Genomic DNA, 19,925 nt, shown 5'->3' with positions numbered 1-19,925 from the left:
TTTTCTGTTTTACCAGAACATACAAAGAAACATCACTAAATGGTGATGGTAATCGTAATTTGGCCAACCAATACGACAGAAGGTCGGCATATTTGTTGATCCTGGAACAACATTCCTGTCTGAATTTTTTTTCCATTTTTTCCAATTTTCTAACCCTTAAATTTAAAGGGAAATGATGGAGAATAACACTGATGTAGCAGCACCTAACCCTGGTTGCAAGCCTAAACTTGACATTAAACTGAAAACGTGTCCCTTAAATCTGACTGGTTGATTGGAATGTTGTCTCAGGATCAACAAAGATGTTGATCCAGGGAAATGCTGCAAGTTTTTGGACGACCCTTACTACAGCCTAGTGTATTACTAGCGTAACAATATATAGCTAGTTTAAGACCACATAATATCATTCAGCTGATCAGTGATATTCTCACTCACGATTGCTTCTTTCATTACATCAAATTCTGACTGATCTAACTCCCGTTGCTAGTGTCTCCCACTATCCTGATTAGTATAATCAGAATGTCCAGAGGTGCAGTTCCAACTTCTCTGGCTCTTTTGATCAGAAAGACCATCAGCTTTACTTGTGGACATGAAAAATGTATAATTTTGAATAATTAATAAAGTAGAATATTAGAATAATTTGCCAGGTATATACACAGTCTCCAATCTTTCTGCTACTCACTACTCTGCAACTGCACACAAAACAATAAGCAGTAAGCAGCAACCAATGAGAGCTGATTAATTAAAATGTTAAGGGTCCAATAGCACGCACTGCCACGATGCAATGCACTTGTTAATTCCGGATCATTTAAAAATACATAACGGAAGGCAAAAATCCGAAATCTGACATTTTCCAGAACAGGATCCAGCTCACATTAAAGCTACACTGTAGTTGTTCCGTCTGCTAGAGGCCGTGTTTGATGATGCCAGGTTTGAACGCATAATCTTGGGCATGGGGTCTTCACCTCACAGCCGGTGGAAAAGAATGGAGATAGGAATCGGGCAGAAATCATGTTCATGGATGCGGTTATTAATGTTACTGCAGTATGAAGCAGAGCAGGACCGAGTGTTGAGGAGCTGAGCGAGGACGCTGGAGCGATTGTTACGCAACACACGGCTCGAGCAGTGGGACTTTTATTATAACGGGACAGTCCCCAGCGCTATTTCCACTTTTACAGTCATGAGTTTGAGGTAACATAACTCTGTTTATCATATTAGATACATTTAAGTGTGTTTAAAATTATGTTATGACGTTACTCTGTGCGTTCCCTCAGCGGCTGCTGTGACACTTATTCACACTGCTAAGAATAAAGCGGAAACCGACAGTTAAGCAGATATGATGCCACTGACATATACTTACATATCGTCACTGCCTGATGAAACTCACGCATGTCCAAAACGATTACTTTTTAGGAAGTGAAAAAAACACCGTATTTCAAAAGCAGTTGAATGTAGCGTTGTCATACTTGGTACAGCATCTTTACATGTAACCATATTCTTGCCAGTGTAATGATATAATCCACATTTGACCAAACTTGAGTTTAAATGGACATACGGGCATATTTTACAGTAACGGTGGTCGATATGCGTTATTCCGATCATTAATTAGAATGGATAAGTCACGTTTCATATTTCACATTCATTTTCGGCGTTTATTTGCGCATAATCTTAGCCTTAAATGCATGACTGTTTCGCCAAACATTCTTACATATTCGGGTCGTTAGTGATCCGGATCTATATTTAACGTGGATAGACCTCTACCTGTTGCGTAAAACTCCTGATGTTAGAGTAACACTTACAGAACAATAAAACAAAACATATTTCATTACCTTTTGGAGCTTGGAAGGGTTCAGTTTGAGCAGATGTTTAATACCATCATCATCTGTCCTCATCAGAGCTCGTTTACCAATGCATTCAGCATCTGACTCATATTCGCGATCTCAAGCATTTTCTCTAAATTCATTTTCAACATCTTCAAAATCAATATTTGACAGCTTCTTGACCACATCCATCATCAAGAGAGAGTGACACTAATATTTGATTGTGTTTAGTACTTGCACTCTGTAGTAAATCACTAAGCCATTTCAAGTTTTGCAGATTATAATTATTATTGTTTCGTTTTCTGTCAGAGGTATGAGTGAAATGTCACTTCATCATTGCGTATCAGACATTGCCACCTTGTGGAATAAAGGTGAATTGCGCCCTATTTCGTCATCGTCACCATATTGCACCATATGCTCCTGGGGACCCACTGTCCTGCAGAGTTTAGCTCCAACACTAATCAAAGACAGGTGAAGCTAATCAAGCTCTTCAGGATCCCTTGTTCACAATGCAGGCAGGTTTGCTGAAGCAGGTTGGAAATAAATCTTTGCAGGACAGTGGGTCCCCAGGATCAGGGTTGAAGACATCTGTCCTAGTAACATAAATGGTAATAAGCAATTTGTTAATAGCGAGACTTGAAAACTACGTAAATATGATATTTCAAGAATCTCTAAAGCAGTTGTCAATCCCAAATACTGACAGTGTAAATATGTAGCTATTGAGCAGTCATTTTCAAAACCGGCCTTGCTTAAAAACAAGAAACGAAAAAAAGACAAAGTCTGAAGAGAGCAACATTCTCTAAAAGTAGTTTTTTTCTGATGTTATCAAGGACTTTTCAGCTAGAAAAACAAGGAAGAATGTCATTTGAAATCATTCACACGAGAGCACAAATTGAAATGTCTGACTAATGGCCAAGTGACATTTCTCTCCGGGATACTGTACTGCTGTAGCCCAGGGTCCTCTGTTTATCTAAAGGCACCCCTGCCCATGAACACTGGTACTCTCAAATATTTGGTATTCTCTCACAATATTTGGCTTGTGTATTTAGCTGCATTTTCTGGCAAACCTCATCTTGAACAATTGCTTGGATTGCACACTTCTATAACGAAAGATTCTCAACCTGAACGAGCCTATGCAAACTTCCATAAGGGCCTCGGGTTGATTTTCAAATTTTTCAAATCAATACATTACTTTTATTAAAATCAAATTAAGATGATCTAACTTTTATTAAAATGTTTTGAAATTATGCTGTACAATTGGGGGCCTTTGAGTAAAAAAGATCAGAACTGTAGCACTGTTTTAAATTTTAAAATTAAAAAAGTTTTAGTTGTGTAAAATATTAGTTGTGGCTAATCAACATCATATGAAGGTCAAAGAAATTAAATTGACTGTTGTTGACTTGTACTCGTTTGTGCGTTTTGATCACTGCATTTGTAGCTTCTGGCATTTGTTTTGCTTGTAAACGGAGTCCAATTCCAAAGTTAATTACTAATCAGTTTTTACAGATGGTCTGTTACCTGAGGCTTTGATGCATTTCAGGAAAGTCTCCATGTGCTGGTCACATTTCGCCTCATCGGCATAGAAATATGTACGAGCGCTCGTCACGCCTTCACGACGATCTCCAAACTTACGGTGGGCTGTGAACTTCTTCTCCCGGTGGTCAGCTCCTGAAAAGGGAAAATTTGACCTTTTGTTTCAATACTACAAAAGAACTGAAACGTTAAAAAAGTTCAGATACTCACCAGGGCTTTCCTTCTCTGATGTAGACATGCAAGATCTATCAAAAAAGAGAGAGAAACTGACATTTTTAATAAAACAGGGGTCTAATGAAACCAGCTACTTGTTCTTTAGGTCTTTTTAGAGACCTTTACCAACAAAATGAAGAAACAGCAGTTTCTGTAGAGAGGAATCAATAATAACTGCAGAGGCTGCTATGAAGTCACTTTACTGTGGTGCACTTCTGCTATTTGTTTCCCTTCTATATTTCAGGGTCAGCACTTACAGAGTCACACACTGACTCCCGGCTGATGTCTATGCTTATACCCTGATGCAGCTAAACTCTCTGCTGTATTACACTGATGCTTGGGCCAGGCATTCAAACCAACTCAAAGGTTAGACAGCCACATGGGGCAGTGATTTGTTTAGATTGAGTTCCTGTGATCTCCACATCCTTCGAACGGCCTCCGCACTTCCCCATCCACCCACACTGCCGCGCTCACGCTGCATGGGGCGGCTCAGTGGAGACAATGTTTTGACGTCTGTAATGTTCCAACAGGAAGGAATGTTGAGATGTTGACGGGGTCATTAGCGGACAGGCTAAAAGTGCTCAGTCAATGCCTCAGCCTGCAGCTAAACAAAAGAGACTTCTACAGGCAACATATGGCAAAGATAGTCTTCAGATTTTGACCAGGATCTTACTCATTTTTAAATGACGTGAGACCATCACTTCAGGTATTACTATCAAAATGCAGGAACTGAATATGAATGCAAAAGAAAATAAATGTATGTTTAATGTAAAACTTCTTGTTTTGTCTCAAAATCACAAAATAAAACAATGCATAAAAAGTAAAAAGGTAGTGTATTGAAATGGTAGTATTTGCTGCAATTACTCAAATTATGCATATATTATTATGTATTAGAAATTAATTAAATTAATAATTCATTCATTAGTATTTATAACGATCAATAATTATTATGAATGGCTCACAGTCTCCGCACTAATCCATCCCAAATGTGTTCTATTGGGTTGAGGTCAGGACTCTGTGCAGGCCAGTCAAGTTCCTTCACACCAAACTTGCTCATCCATGTCTTTATGGACATTGCCATTGGTCACGTTGGAACTAGGGCTGTGTATTGCCAAGAATCTGGCGATACGATACGTATCACGATAGGGGCTTACAATACGATATATTGCGATATTGTACGAATTTTTTTTAGAAAGATTAATTTAAAAGAATAAAGAACACAACCATATGCATAAAACATGACAAGTAAAGCTGTTTTCTTTAACTTAGTCTTTTGTATAAAGTCCCATTTCAAGTAGGCTACTGAACTGCAGAGTTGGTGTATCCATATCCACATCGCTATGATCTGATGCTTTCGTTCTGCTGCCACTGCTGTCAGTTTTGGTGTGTGCTTATTTTGTTACTGAGGAAAATGTGCTATATTCTATCGAAATGCTTCTCAGCAACATGGATGACGGCAGGATGTTAAGCAAGCTCTCTGATTCAATGTTTTCCGAGAACTGGATTTTAACGTGGCCTATTTTGCAATCAAAATGACTTGTCGATTACCTTAGTGGATGAAGCCAAAATGAGTCCAAACTTCAGCTCTGTAAACCGCGGGAGCGGAATAATTCTATCGTCTTCTGAGGTTTGTTAATGCACACACACACACACACACACACACACACACACACACACACACACACACACACACACACACACACACACACACACACACCTTGCGCTTCTCCAGCTCCGCACGTCAGTTATGATCTGAGATAACACTGCCATCTAGCGGTTGGGTTGTATGCAGTCTGTGGTTTAATTCGAACACAAAGCCACGAATCTTGGATGTAAATAAATAAATAAATAAATATTGATACATTGTTTTTGAGAATCGATACAGTATCGCCAAACAAAATATCGCTATCGATACGTGTATCGATATTTTCTTACACCCCTAGTTGGAACAGGAAGGGGCTATCCCCAAACTGTTCCCACAAAATCGAGAGCATGAAATTGTCCAAAATGTCTTGGTATGCTGAATCATTGACTTCCTTTCACTGGAACTAAGGGTGTCAAGCCCAACCTCTGAAAAACAAGCCCACGCACAATAACCCTCCCTTCCCCAAACTTTACCACAATGCAGTCAGGCAAGTACCGTTCTCCTGGCAACCACCAAACCCAGACTCGTCTATCAGATTGCCAGACAGAAGTGTGATTCATCACCATAGAGAACAAGTCTCCTCTAGAGTCCAGTGGCGGCGTGCTTTACACCACTGTATCCGGCGTTTTGCATTGCACTTGGTGATGTAAAGCTTGGATGCCGCTGCTCGGCAATGGAAACACAATCTACAAAGCTCTCTATGCACTGTTCTTGAGCTGATCTGAAGGCCACACAAGTTTGGAAGCCTTTAACTATTGATTCTGCAAAAAGTTGCCGACTTCTGCATGCCATGCATCTCAGCATTTGTGGCAGGCGCATTATCCTCCTGAAAGAGCCACAACCACCAGGGAATACCTTTCCATGAAAGGGTGTATATGGTCTGCAACAATGCTTAGGTAGGTGGTACGTGTCAAAGTAACATCCACATAGATGGCAGGACCCAAGGTTTCCCAGCAGAACATTGCCCACAGCATCACACTGCCTCTGCCGGCTTGCCATCTTTCCATAGTGTATCCTGGTGCCATGTGTTCCTCAGGTAAGCTATGCACACGCACCCAGCCAGACGTGATGTAAAAGAAAATGTGATTCATCAAACCAGGCCACTTTTTTCCATTGATCCATGGTCCAGTTCTGATGCTTATGTGCCCACGGTTGGCTCTCAGCGGTGGACAGGGGTCAGCATGGGCACCCTGACTGGTCTGCGGCTATACAGCCCAACACACAACCAACTGCGATGAACTGTGTATTCTGACACCTTTCTGTCAGAACCAGCATTAATATGAGAAATCTGAGCTACAGAAGCTTGTCTGTTTGATCAGACCACATGGGCCAGTCTTCGCTCTCTACGTGTATCAATGACCCTGTCGCCGGTTCACAATTGTTCCTTCCTTGGAGCACTTTTGATAGATACTGACCACTGCAGACCGGGAACACCCCACAAGAGCTGCAGTTTTGAAGATGCTCTGACCCCGTAGTCTAGCCATCAAAATTTGGCCCTTGTCAAACTCGTTCAAATGCTTACGCTTCTCTATTTTTCCTGCTTCTAACACATCAACTTTGAGGACAAAATGTTCACTTGCTGCCTAATATATCCAACCCACTAACAGATGCCATGGTGCCACTATTATTCACTTCCCCTGTCCGTGGTTAAAAAAAAAAAAAGTTAAATTAATAAGGTTTATCGCAACTGTCTCACTTTTACAGATACTCACCCTGTGCCATCTGTGAGCCAGAGACATCGCTATCCTCTCATCCTCTCTCAAGACACCTTCGTCCGACTTGAGTTTAGGGCTTCTGCGTGTTTATTAATTATTTATTTTGCAAGCAAAGAGATTTTGTGGAATTGTCTTGGGCTGACATCAGCTGAATGTTACATGGCAGATAATTCATAAATCAATACTCACAAGTCAATTACAGCCGACCGATGGCTATTATTATAATAAAGGCTGTCTGCTCAAAACAAAACATACCAATAACAGCTCCCCCCAAAAAAATATACAAGGCAGAAATGGCATCTGAGAAGTCATGGAATGATCAGCCTGGGTTCCTGCATATTAGATGGCAACCTACTCAAATGCCACATCCTCCAGCATTCTCCCTCTATCACACCCTTGATAATGCAGAAAAGCCAAGCTGAGCACTCTATTCTGTATAACAGCATTACAGGATCCATTGGGGTGGATGTTAATGCAATATTGATAGGGGCAGAGGCTCTAAAACACACATCACGGACATAAATTAGCTTTTATTAGCCAGTGACCAGCCAGGGTCCTCTGTGGTTGTAAAGAGCATTTCCAATAAACGCTCCATTTCAGCTCATTTTCTTTGTGAGGAGAGCGATCGTGGTGATTTAGCGCCTCTCTCGGGCGATAGGGAGAACTGCACTTATCTCTGCAGAGTAATCTGAGGCAGGACGCCTATAAAATTGCTCAGACCTCTGACAGCGTCGTTCAGAAATGAGAGCAGTGATGTGGAAAAGAAGTCCATTTATTGGATCTCACTCTGTATCACTGGCTTTTCCTCATAATCCAAATGGCATATCATCTATATCTCCTTCTCTCTCTCCCTCTCTCTCAGTTCTCAGGCAATACATTTTATTTATATTTCCAGCAGGAGACCCACGGGTGTGGCTCTGACGCTCTGGAATTTCCAAAAGGTCAATGACAGGAACAAATGAAGACATTTTTAAAATCAAATGTCATAACATTGACACAGCTGTTGAAATGTAGGTGATGCTAATGGTTAAGGACCTGGTTGGTAATAAAAAGGTCAAAGGTTGAGATCCAGGTCGGAAAGAATGACAAAGGGTTATCATTCAAAATTATTAAAAACAAATTTCCAAGTAGAGTTCAGGACAATGCATTTCTAACCAGATAAAACTGTATGTCAAATAATGTGTGTTTTCTGCAGTGTTTTAGCAAAATGATCTATCTTGCTGCCTACTGTGTTTCTGCTACTGTTGTTAATATAACCGTGTCATATACTGCTCTTAATGTGGCACTAAGACTTTAGAGGGAGAAAAAAAGCCACGTGCACAGAGCGGAAAGGGCTTGAATGATGGATGACTCCAGATAAAAATGAACTGCTCCACTGTTTTGACGTGCCGCTCACTTTAAACTGTGGAAATGGTAAAATGGCATAATTATGTTCCAAGGTCCGGATGAAACCAGGCTGGGGTCTGGAAATGAACTGCGGTTTGCCATTTGAAAACCACTGATCTGTCCATAGTGCTGTGCTGCTCATATATATTAACAAACTGCAATATGCACAAATAAGGCATAACATTATGACTTTATCCTAATATTGTGCTGGTCCCCCTTTTGCTACCAAAACCGATATGACCATCGAGGCATGATTTTATAGGCCATCGCATATTATATATCCCTTCAATCCCATTTAAATAAATCTTGCATACAACATGACACAGACAAACTTCTTTCTTCCACTATTTTTTTGGAATTTAGTGGAAACAGCCCAAACTGTCTGCAGGGTCCTAGAGCACACAAGGCCTGAGTTACACACTTTCAAAAATGAATTTATAAAACAAAAAGCGCCTACTTTTTTGGGGGGTTATTATAGCTTAGACGACATATACTTACATGCTTTGTGAGTCTGATTACTTCTCAAGATTGCAATTAAACTCCAAAGTTTAATATATACGATCAGAGATAGTAGCATGGAAATAATACATAAAGTTTTTTACAAATCCTAAGTGACTGATTAGGGAAACTCCATATCTCTCCATGTTTTGTCAAATAAAATAAGTCTAGTAATTTAATTTGACTTCTTTTTGGGGGTGTCCAAGCCTTAATAAGGCACCGCATCCCCCCAAATAATCCTACTGTTGTCTCAATACAGTATAAACTACTATAAAACATTTTCACTTGTGGTAATAGAGCTCAGCTCTCCATTTGTATGTGAACCATGAGACCAAATTCCTAAACAGTGAGCGTGTTGATAGCCAGAATATAAGCCAATCAGAAACAATAGGCCTTGACCAAAACAACCAATAGGTTCTCAGCTCTTTGTTTACATCTGTGACAGCAGATCAAATCTTAGGCTATTTCTGTGAGCTCTCTGCATGAGCACAAATCACAGCATGGCCATTAACCTTTAGGCCCTCAACCGAGAAGTAGTTAGTTTGATGCAAAGCAGGTCTTAAAGACCAATTCAGACAGATAGATTTTAGATGCACACTGCCACGCAAACTAGGAGAGCCAAGAAGGGAGAAAGTTTTAAAACACTTAAGTATTCACTAAACTAACTGCCCAAAACTGCAGGTTGATATTAGGAGAGCAAAAATTCGTAATGAGCTGCTTTAAATTGAGCAATATAGCTCTCTATGGAGCAAAATAATTGCACTCATTTAAATTCTGTTGACTATATCATTGATTTATTTATTTGGCCCTTAATTGGTCCATTCTGAACCAGTTAAAATGTTCAGTTGAACATCTTGAGTAACATGAGTAACATTCTCCCATCTAGACGATAGACACTGAATTTTGTTCAATTGCCAACAAATCTTTCCAGTCATCTTGGTACCTACGATCGATCGAAGCAGCCTAAACATGGTAGTTTTCAGATGTAAGGACCTGGGGTCTCATTTATAAAACTTTGCGCAGATTTCATCCTAAAAGTGTACTAACGTACAAAAGCTAGATTTTGCGTACGCACAAAAAAAATTCTGATTTATAAAACCATGTGTATACCAGAAGCTGCGCAAAAATCCCTTTATAAATCACAGCCAGCAGCATATTGTGCTGTCTCCTCCCCGAAATCACCATATATGGAGCTTACAACGCCTAGTTTTACTATGCATGACCTCATCTGCATATCATTTGCATGCATATTCCCATCCATGTGAAACCATGTTTAACACTGTCATAAGGTAAAATACATTGAAAAATATTAGATATGGACTATAAATGCCATGTGCCTTACACATTATATTGCTGAAAATCATCCAATATCCTTTTCATGTTGTAGAATAAAAATATCAAAATATCAATAAAAACAAAATTGTATAAAATACTTCTCAGGTATTTTTTATTATTATTTTAAATAAAAAATATTTTGTTCATTTTTAACACTTAAAATCAAATAAAAATCATGCAATTTTGCTGATAATGTCCCTGAATGAATACTCGTTCTCTCCTTATTCTGCCATTGGCGTAATCCTCCATGAAGCATTAAATACCCAGGTTACCGGAGGATTTATATGTTTCTAACAAATAGACCGATCGTTAACACCTTGACAAAATCACATAATTAATTTGTTGGCTAAAATTTAAGACAAGAATGTTAAGTGAACACATGCTTCTTCATGACGGTTTTGAAATGTACTAATAGTAGGCTAGGACTGATGATGACAAGTAACGATTGTGCTTCATGACTGTATTTGCAGACTTTGACATTTTATGATATATGTACATTAAGGCTACACTGTGTGATATTTTCCCCCATCTAGCGGTGTAAAGGTATATGACCATCCAGTTTCTGTTCCTCTCAATTCCAATTTTGTTTTAACTACTACGGTGGCCGATTTAGTCCAAGATTAACATGGCAATCCCCCTCTTTACATTAGACACGGTGCCATCGAGTGTTAAAATGCGAAAGGCGAAGCTTGAATTTACGGGTATGTCCCTCTTTGGCTAATGTACTTTCAAGATGGAGGGGCAACATGGCGACCGGCATTCGAACCCCTCACCCGTATGTATTTTCAATGGCATATTATAAACTTATGAGAATACTTTATTACTTGAAAGAAGTAAATATACATTAATGAACACATATTTTTGAAAGAACTAAGTGTTTTTAGCTAAGAATAAACTAAAAAAAGTTACACAGTGTAGCTTTAAGGTAATTATTTCGTTTTTACACTGTTCTGCAGTTCTCTAATAAAAGGGTATTTCATGCTATTCTGTATCACATCGCGCCATCTCCTCCTGCGCTCCCGTTGTGGAAGATGTGACTGTGAGGCAGCACTGATTATTATTTTTAACATTTTTTAAATTATTGACATTTTGAATTACGTTTGGATTTTACTAGATGCATATAGCCTAAAACAATCAGCACAAATAACACTGTTGGATTTAATCTTTATGATAATGTGGATATAACGTATGGAACGGAGTGAAAATAAATGTCATTAATTCTTATAATCCTTCTTCTCACATTTATTACTTCAGTTCACGAGCTCACCATCTGTCGCCAATTCTCTTCATCTCCAGAATGTGTACGCACTGCTCAAAGTTTGCTTAAAAGTGCCCACATTCTCCCGTCAGGTTTGTTTTTTTTAGATCACAACCTTTGCGTGGGAACTGGCGTACGTACGTTTCTAGCCCCGTTTTGTGCGTACGCACACTTTATAAATGAGACCCCAGGACTACAACAGACCACTTACTCCATCTCTTTCCTCTCAGCTTCTTCCTGTGAGAGATCCTCTTCTACGCTATAATCCAGCACAGCTCCCACTCCATACGCTTGGTTCCTCTGCACTACAGGCCTGATGGACTGATGGTCCTCACCTGCCACAAACTGACCGTAGAACGTCATCTTCATAACCTGCTCAAACATCTTCTGTCCCAACAACTTTCGGCTGAGATCTATTATCTGTAGGAGACAGAAATAATGTTTTCAAAGCAGAGACATATTACAGTATTATCTGATTTCACTTTTTAGCCATGAGTAAAGGGACAGTTCACTCTCAAGTTGTTCCAAACCTGTGTACATTTCTTGACATTTTGAAGAAGATGGGTAACTAACAGTTTGTCGGCCCCATTGACTTCCATAGAATTTTTTTTTCCCGGAGTGTCTACTTCAACTAAGAGTAAATAGCCCTCCTTGATAGCAGAGGCACTCAGTAAACACACTGACATCTGGTTGGGTCAGACAAAATTACAGCAGATTTGTTTTATGTGTATCAGTTTTATTCATGTATCAGATTGGAAAGACATTAGTTTTCAATAAGGCATTTATTTTCCCAATAATGCAGCATCCATTTAATAATTTTATTAAATATAATACTTTACATTCATGTTATTGCATACAGTTTAATGTACAACAACACAGAAGTGAAAATAGTATCTTACACTCTTTATAAATAGCAACTACTATTTATTATTGTTCAAAATATCTTATTTTGTGCTTTAGCACAAAACTTTATGTGGATGTTATCAGGGGTTATTTGAAATTTAATGTTCAGTTCATTCATGGAAATAATGATGGATTGTCACTGTGATCTGTTATAAATTAAGTGTAAGGCTGGAATCTTATATGGATCAGCCCGTAACGTTTAGTGTCTCCAGACACTATGTAATTTTCAGAAGTCAGGTAAGAAGTCAGTCAAGTTTGATGTTATACGGATTATCTTTTAATTGATTATGTAATTGGCATTACACATTTACCTGACTGTTAAAGGTGCACTATGTAGTATTTTTGCAGTAAACTCTCCAAAAACCACTAGGCCAGTGTTATATATTTTGTTCAGTTGAGTACTTACAATATCCCAAATGTTTCCAACTATTTGTAAATTGTGAAAAATTTGCTATTTTAACTAAGGACCGGGACGTTTCAGCATAGCGTTTGAGCGAGTCGCCTGTCAATCGCGTCATATCTGCGTTACCCTCGGTTTTATTTAGCAGTGTGAACGTCACAGCAGCGCAGAGCGAACGCACATAGTAACGTCATAACATCATTTTAAACACACTTAAATGTATCTAATATGATAAACAGAGCTGCTTTACCTTATAATCATAATCGGAAAAAGCAGAAGTGCGTGCGCCCCGGCAACTGTGTCCCGTCCTGTCATAATAAAAGTCCCGGTGCTCGCGGGCCGTGTGTTTGTATAACAATCGCTCCAGCGGCCGTGTTCAGCTCCACAACACTCGGCCCTGCTCTGCTTCACACTACAGTAACGTTAAAAGGGGGGGTGAAATGCTGTTTCATGCATACTGAGCTTTTTACACTGTTAAAGACTTGGATTCCCATCCTAAACACAGACAATTTTTTAAAAACTAATGTTGGACGTTTGATGGAGTATTTCTGTGTTAAAAATACTCCTTCCGGTTTCTCACAAGTTTCTGAGAGTTTTTTTCGAGTATGGCTCGGGTTGGCGTTAAGAGATCGGAAGGTCCTTGTATGGGCCATACGGGCTCTTCTCCCGGTAGGGTGCTTGCGCATGACTGGAGCGAGAGAGGAAATGCACGCCGTAAACACTCTCTCAGGTGCAGATCCAGTCGATCCAGGCGCCGCACTCCACTTTATTCCTATGGGTGACTTCAACGCTTCAACACAGCATTCCGGGAAGGCAGCGCTGCATTTGAACCGATTTGAACGCAGAAATGATGGGAAGCTTCACAACATCGCTTCAGTCGCGTCGCAAAAGTGGATCTCTACCGTTCACTGCTGTCAGGACTTTACCAAATCATACCAAAGAAGTGTGTTTTTGACGGAGCGGTCCCAGTGATAAAGGTTCGGTCCTGCTTTGGAAGCAGCCGGTGAGTAAAACTGCTTCAAATGTCTGTGCTGTTGGCTATCGTCGCGTGAGTGAACATCAGTAAACGACACGATCGCGTGCTTCGTCATTCAAATGCGCTAACGGACTCTATTGTTGTTCTATGTATAACGTTACACTAGTCTGACGTGCAAAACCGTTTTGCTTGCTACCTCTAAGGTCTAGTCGCATACAATAGTCCATAAACCGAATCATGTCCTCATAAACTGCGAGTAAAGACACACAAATGTTGACAGGCCACTAAATACAGTACATACCACAGAGACGGACGTCCTGCTGCTGCTGTTTCTCCTGTTCAATTTATTTCAGCCTCCGAATGATTCTGGATCATATCTGTGATAGCCATGAGTTTCTCCACGCTTGAGGACGTCACCGCTTTGTTCGCGATCGTCATTCTTTAGCTCCGCCCACACGATACGCCTCCAGGCGCTCGTTTTTTTCCGGAACGACTCGGTACAGCCTATATTTCTTTTATAAATATAATAAAACTAAAGACTTTTTGGAGATATGAAGGATGCAATACTACTCTATAGGTACTCAAGATTGACATGAGATTGACTGAAACTGAGTGTTTCACCCCCCCTTTAATAACCGCATCCATCAACATGATTTCTGCCCGAGTCCTATTTTCCACCGGCTGTGAGGTGAAGACCACATGTCCCAAGATACTGCGCTCACACTTGGCGTCATCAAACTCCGCCTTTGTTTATAATAGGCGCCCTCCAGTGGACGGAAAGTTGCATGGTGCACCTTTAATAAATTGCTACATTTTGATATATTGACTTATTAACTATCTCTAGTATATTACGAATGGGTATAATTTCAACAAAGGGTTAAACACAATAATTAAATGTGTGGTTAACTATTAAATATAAATTATCAAATAACCAATTGACATTCTAACCTAATTTCGAGGTCATAATAAAATGGAGTCAGATAAAGATAAATTGGAATTAAATTCCTTTGCCCAGCTTAAAATACAGAGAGCGCAGCGACTTTCACCCACGGACCGTTAGCCTCTATTGGGACGATTTGGACGGGCTTACATATGCTAAATATATATTAGGGCCGAGTATTTTAATGTGTTAGTTAAGATTTATTAATTACAGGACTTTAACGCGTTAATTAAGATTAATTACGCAAAAAATAAATAAAAATTTTAACCACACTTATTTTTTGCAACGCGGAACGTTTTTCAATGAATGAGTTTCGACAGACCGATTATACTGGAACACCAACTAGCGTTCACGAATGTTCACGAGACGAGTCAGGACAACAACACATGAACGAAGAAGCTGATGAGACCGCTTTGCTTGGCCCCGTGGATGGGAAATTTTGTTTAAAAAAAATGAAAGGATGGAAGCGTTGACAAGAGCATGGTTGTGTGCAAGCTATACAACAAGGAATATGCGTATCACCGCAGCACATCGAGCCTCAAATATAAAAAATATGCTTTTGCTACACTTAATGGCAAACATTGCGCTGGTCTGCTGGACTGAAATAAATAAACAATATTTTGTTGATTAAGCTTATGTAAGCGATAATATGGAAGGAGTATCAGACCACTGCAAATCTACCAAGACCTGGCCGTCCCTCTAAACTTTCAGCTCATACAAGGAGAAGACTGATCAGAGATGCAGCCAAGAGGCCCATGATCTCTCTGGATGAACGGCAGAGATCTACAGCTGAGGTGGGAGACTCTGTCCATACGACAACAATCAGTCGTATACTGCACAAATCTGGCCTTTCTGGAAGAGTGGCAAGAAGAAAGCCATTTCTTAAAGATATCCATAAAAAGTGTTGTTTAACGTTTGCCACAAGCCACCTGGGAGACACACCAAACATGTGGAAGAAGGTGCTCTGGTCAGATGAAACCAAAATTGAACTTTTTGGCAACAATGCAAAACGTTATGTTTGGCTAAAAGCAACACAGCTCATCACCCTGAACACACCATCCCCACTGTCAAACATGGTGGTGGCAGCATCATGGTTTGGGCCTGCTTTTCTTCAGCAGGGACAGGGAAGATGGTTAAAATTGATGGGAAGATGGATCGAGCCAAATACAGGACCACACTGGAAGAAAACCTGATGGAGTCTGCAAAAGACCTGAGACTGGGACAGAGATATGTCTTCCAACAAGACAATGATCCAAAACATAAAGCAAAATCTACAATGGAATGGTTGGCCCCAAGCGACTTAAAGCTGTAATCGCAGCAAAAGGTGGCACAACTAAGTATTAACTTAAGGAGGCCGAAAAATTTTGCACGCCCAATTTTTCCGTTTTTGATTTGTTAAAAAAAGTTTGAAATATCCAATAAATTTCATTCCACTTCATGTTTGAAGCCTGAAATGTGGTACAAGGTCGCAAAGTTCAAGGGGGCCGAATACATACACACATATATATATATATATATATATATATATATATATATATATATATATATATATATATATATATATATATATATATATACACTAGATTAAGGAGGTAAAATCGATTGAACGTCTATAAAGATAGCACTAATTACTAAACTAAAAACTACCAGTTACAACTAATGATTTAGTCTGTAGATTATTTAATATGTTAACACCAATGGTGTGTAAAAGCCCTGCAGTGATGAAAGGAATTAATTTTTAATGAATGATCTGATTGGACAGCCCAAAAGTTGCTGTTGCAGTGTTTCACGTCAATGGGCCCTAATATACACCTGCCGCAATACGACGCCAGGCGCGACAAGTGTTTTTTGCTAGTTATAGCCCAACACAGTTATCCTTTTTACGTCCAGTGCCATCTTGCTTAAATAGCAAATGCACTCGTGCCCATATGTTCGCTCATGGGCATGCAGGTTTGAAACGAGGTGTGTTCAGACGCATTGTTAACACACTGCTATCTTGAGGACACTGAAACTGACTGTGCCAGAGCGCACTCATTTTTTGTTATTTAAAGGGCACATTAGTATTCTATAGATGGGTCTACGATGCACATACACTGATTACTTTACACACACACATACACACACCGTAAACATTTATATAAAAAAAGGATTCCTCTCCAGAGAAGCGTTCAGTCTACACTCACAAATTCTGCCATGTAAATAGTGAATCCGCCGTGGTGCAAGTGTGGTGTGGCGCTGGCTTTTAAAGGGAATGGAAGATGAGACTGACTCTGATTGGTTTACTGCATGTTATGCCCAAAACATGCCCACGACTCATTAACGGACTAGGAACAACCCTTTTGGACCAATGCACCTAGCGCACGGACCGTTTTTTCCGCCTCTGTTGTTAAAACTGCAAAAGTTGATTCGGATACGCTCTAGGTGCGCCTGTGCCATGTGCTCGTTAAAACAGGGCACAGTGATTCAATGGCTTATTCATGAAGACAACCATTCTTAAATTAATCGTTTAAGTTAATTCATTGAATACTTATTTCATTATTAGCAGCAATATTGTTCAATATTATTACACATTAAAATAACATTTTTTTAATATATATTTTAAAATGTAATGTATTCCTGTGAAGGCAAAGCTAAATTATCACTATCCTTACACTCCAGTCTTCATTGTCACATGATCCTTCATAAATTATTATTATCAATCCTATACATACATTAGCTTACTATATAAATTGTTACATAGCCTTTTAAATGAAAGTTAAAGATTACAATTTCATTTTTGGTTTTATCTGAAGCTCATAAATTTTCTGAACATCTGGTCCCTTTACTCTGCAAGGGCTGAAACCCTGAGTAAACACATATGTTCAGTGTGTTTTCCACCTCCAAGTCGCCTAAAGGTCAAAAAGAGGTTCATCTATCTGTCCTTGCCAGTAATCTTTGGCTCTGGTAACTTTACACTCTAACCACATGACTTCTCTCTGGCAAGGTGCCATTACTGTCAATCATCCGGGACAATAACACAAGAGCAGTATATCATATACAGTACATGATGCACGAACAGGATGATACTCCTTTTTTCAATTCTATGCATTCTATAAGCACTACATACCTCTTTGTTCTTATCAACCAGGATGTCATAGGTGCACAGTTTAAAAACTACCAAGCTTCGAAGTAACTCAAGAGTGTCTTTGCTCTTGTAAGCTTCTTTGGTCTGTTCAAAGTCAATGGAGATCTTGTTACTGAAGGATACATGCTCCTCTTGAGGTGTGTTTGCTTTGGTTGGATGTAACGCTTGCACACTCCGGTGATAACCATGACGAGTGGAGAGCACCAAACTCCCAATGTTGCTGTCACGAGTCGCGAGGGCAAAAGCAGGAAGAGTTTTGCGGAGAGACATCAGTTCAACACTTCTATAACGTTACTGACAAAGGGCATAAAACAAACACAGCACGCCTGATGTTTATGGAAACCACGCTGTCCTTGAGCGCACATTAAACGCTACCTGTGGGGTCCCGCCCTATAATTAAAGCTCGGCTTACTGATTGGTACAAATCCGGTGACGTTCCTGTTTACCGACGTAACACACGCATGGGATGCCATAAAAGGATTCTGCTGTTACATAAACGTTCCATTAAAGAAATATCGCCATTTATATAATTCCGAGGTGTAAATAAATGTACAGATTATTTTAGTTAACGAGGGTTACACACAGAGCTAATATAGGTTATGTGGTGGTAGCATATGTCAAAACAGGACACAGTAAGACAAAAATTATATACTGAGTATGCCAAATGAAATCTTGCTTTTGTCGTTATTAATTAATATATTTTTAGCATATAGAACCAAACATAGTATAGAACAATGAGATAACCTAATAGGCTAAATATATTGATATTAAAATGTAAAAGGGCAATTGGAAATTCGTTCATAATGTTTTATACAGACTTTTTGTTTTGTTTTTAGCAGTCTAGTGGAGACAAGCAGTTCAAATCAGTCGAAAACACCTTAACCATAGGGGGTGCATTTATACATTTTTGATTATGTATTTAACATTTTGCCATTAAAATAAAAAGATTAACAGTGAATTAGATCGTTGCCACAGAATCACGCACAAAAGTAGGCTACTATAACTTTCACTAACTTAAAGATAGCCTGCATTCTGCCAGTTCCATCCAAAAATATGTTGAAAACTTTACACAAAAAAAACTCTCACTTTTACAAAAACAACATCAATATCAATATTTTGATATCAAAGATTTAACTGTGCAAAATATGTACTTTTTTACTTAATTACAAAGGTGATTAAACAGGCACTATTACAGCTAATAGGTGTATCAATAATAGAACTACAAACAAAACAAAAATCCTATAGGAGACATGTTTGGTGTTTTTTGAAGCATGTTTTCGGATTTGTCACTGTTGGAGAGTTGTAGCAAATATGACTTGTAAGTTGTAACAAGCTGAATAATTGTTGAAATGAACAGCTTTAATGACTGAATTAAATGTATTTTTGTCAGGTTTTTTTTTTTTTTTTTTTTTTTTGGCTGGAGGAGAGGAGGATTTTTTATTTTATTTATTTTTTTATTCAAGAATGTACAAATACAAAAACCTTCAGGAAAACATTAGAGTTAAGACATAAAAGACATTTGTATGTAGAGTCAAATATCTAAGCAAGTAAATAAAAAAATAAAAATAGAAATAAAGTACTACAACAACAAAAAAGCCAATAACATACATAAGAAATGGACATAAAAGACATGGGACAATATAAGTATAACAAAAAAAAAAGAAGGGGGGGGGTGGTCAATACGTGAGAAAGCTGGTTAAACTTGAACATCAGATTCATTACAAAAGAACTGTTCATATTGTTTTAGGAATCGATCACATTTTTTATTGCTAGTTAATCTAAATATTTTTGTCGTTAGTTTTGCTCTGTTTTTGCTTGTGAAGTAGCCTACGTGAAACGTGACGTTTCCTTTGTTGTGCACGTTCTATGAACAGCGGGGGGAGCCGTTGCGTTATTAAAATAGGCTCACTTTTACACGAGTGGGTGTATTTTAGCTAATCCGTTATTTAAAATTATATAAAAAGTAATAATAATAATAAAGATTTTTTCATTATTATTCACAAATATAATTTATTCGAGAGAGAGAGAGAGAGAGAGAGAGAGAGAGAGAGAGAGAGAGAGAGAGAGAGAGAGAGAGAGAGAGAGAGAGAGAGAGAGAGAGAGAGAGAGGTTTTAAACTGAAGGAGGTTATAAAGGGGGCTGAATGAATCCATGGTTAAGTCCTAAGCATGCTTTAGTCACA

At 38.9% G+C, this 19,925-nt stretch overlaps 1 protein-coding gene across 4 annotated transcripts in view; it reads right to left on the bottom strand.

Annotated features, from left to right (window-relative positions):
• The window catches only part of prodhb (proline dehydrogenase (oxidase) 1b), a 51,125-nt gene extending 32,999 nt beyond the window's left edge, over positions 1-18,126 (bottom strand). The window contains exons 1-4 of one of the 4 annotated variants that reach the window (XM_067439522.1): positions 17,726-18,126; positions 11,612-11,820; positions 3,561-3,616; positions 3,336-3,485 (exon numbers count right to left, since the gene is read on the bottom strand). In XM_067439522.1, coding sequence (XP_067295623.1) covers positions 3,336-3,485; positions 3,561-3,616; positions 11,612-11,820; positions 17,726-18,013 — 703 coding nt within the window. In that variant the 5' untranslated portion in view covers positions 18,014-18,126. The remainder of the gene's footprint in view (positions 1-3,335; positions 3,486-3,560; positions 3,617-11,611; positions 11,821-17,725) is intronic. The other 3 variants (XM_067439524.1, XM_067439523.1, XM_067439525.1) reach the window with 3 other exon arrangements.
• Positions 18,127-19,925: the final 1,799 nt, after the last annotated feature.

Source organism: Pseudorasbora parva, chromosome 3, assembly GCF_024679245.1.
Source record: "Pseudorasbora parva isolate DD20220531a chromosome 3, ASM2467924v1, whole genome shotgun sequence".
Lineage (NCBI taxonomy): Eukaryota > Metazoa > Chordata > Actinopteri > Cypriniformes > Gobionidae > Pseudorasbora > Pseudorasbora parva.
This window is presented reverse-complemented; position numbering and strand designations above follow the sequence as displayed.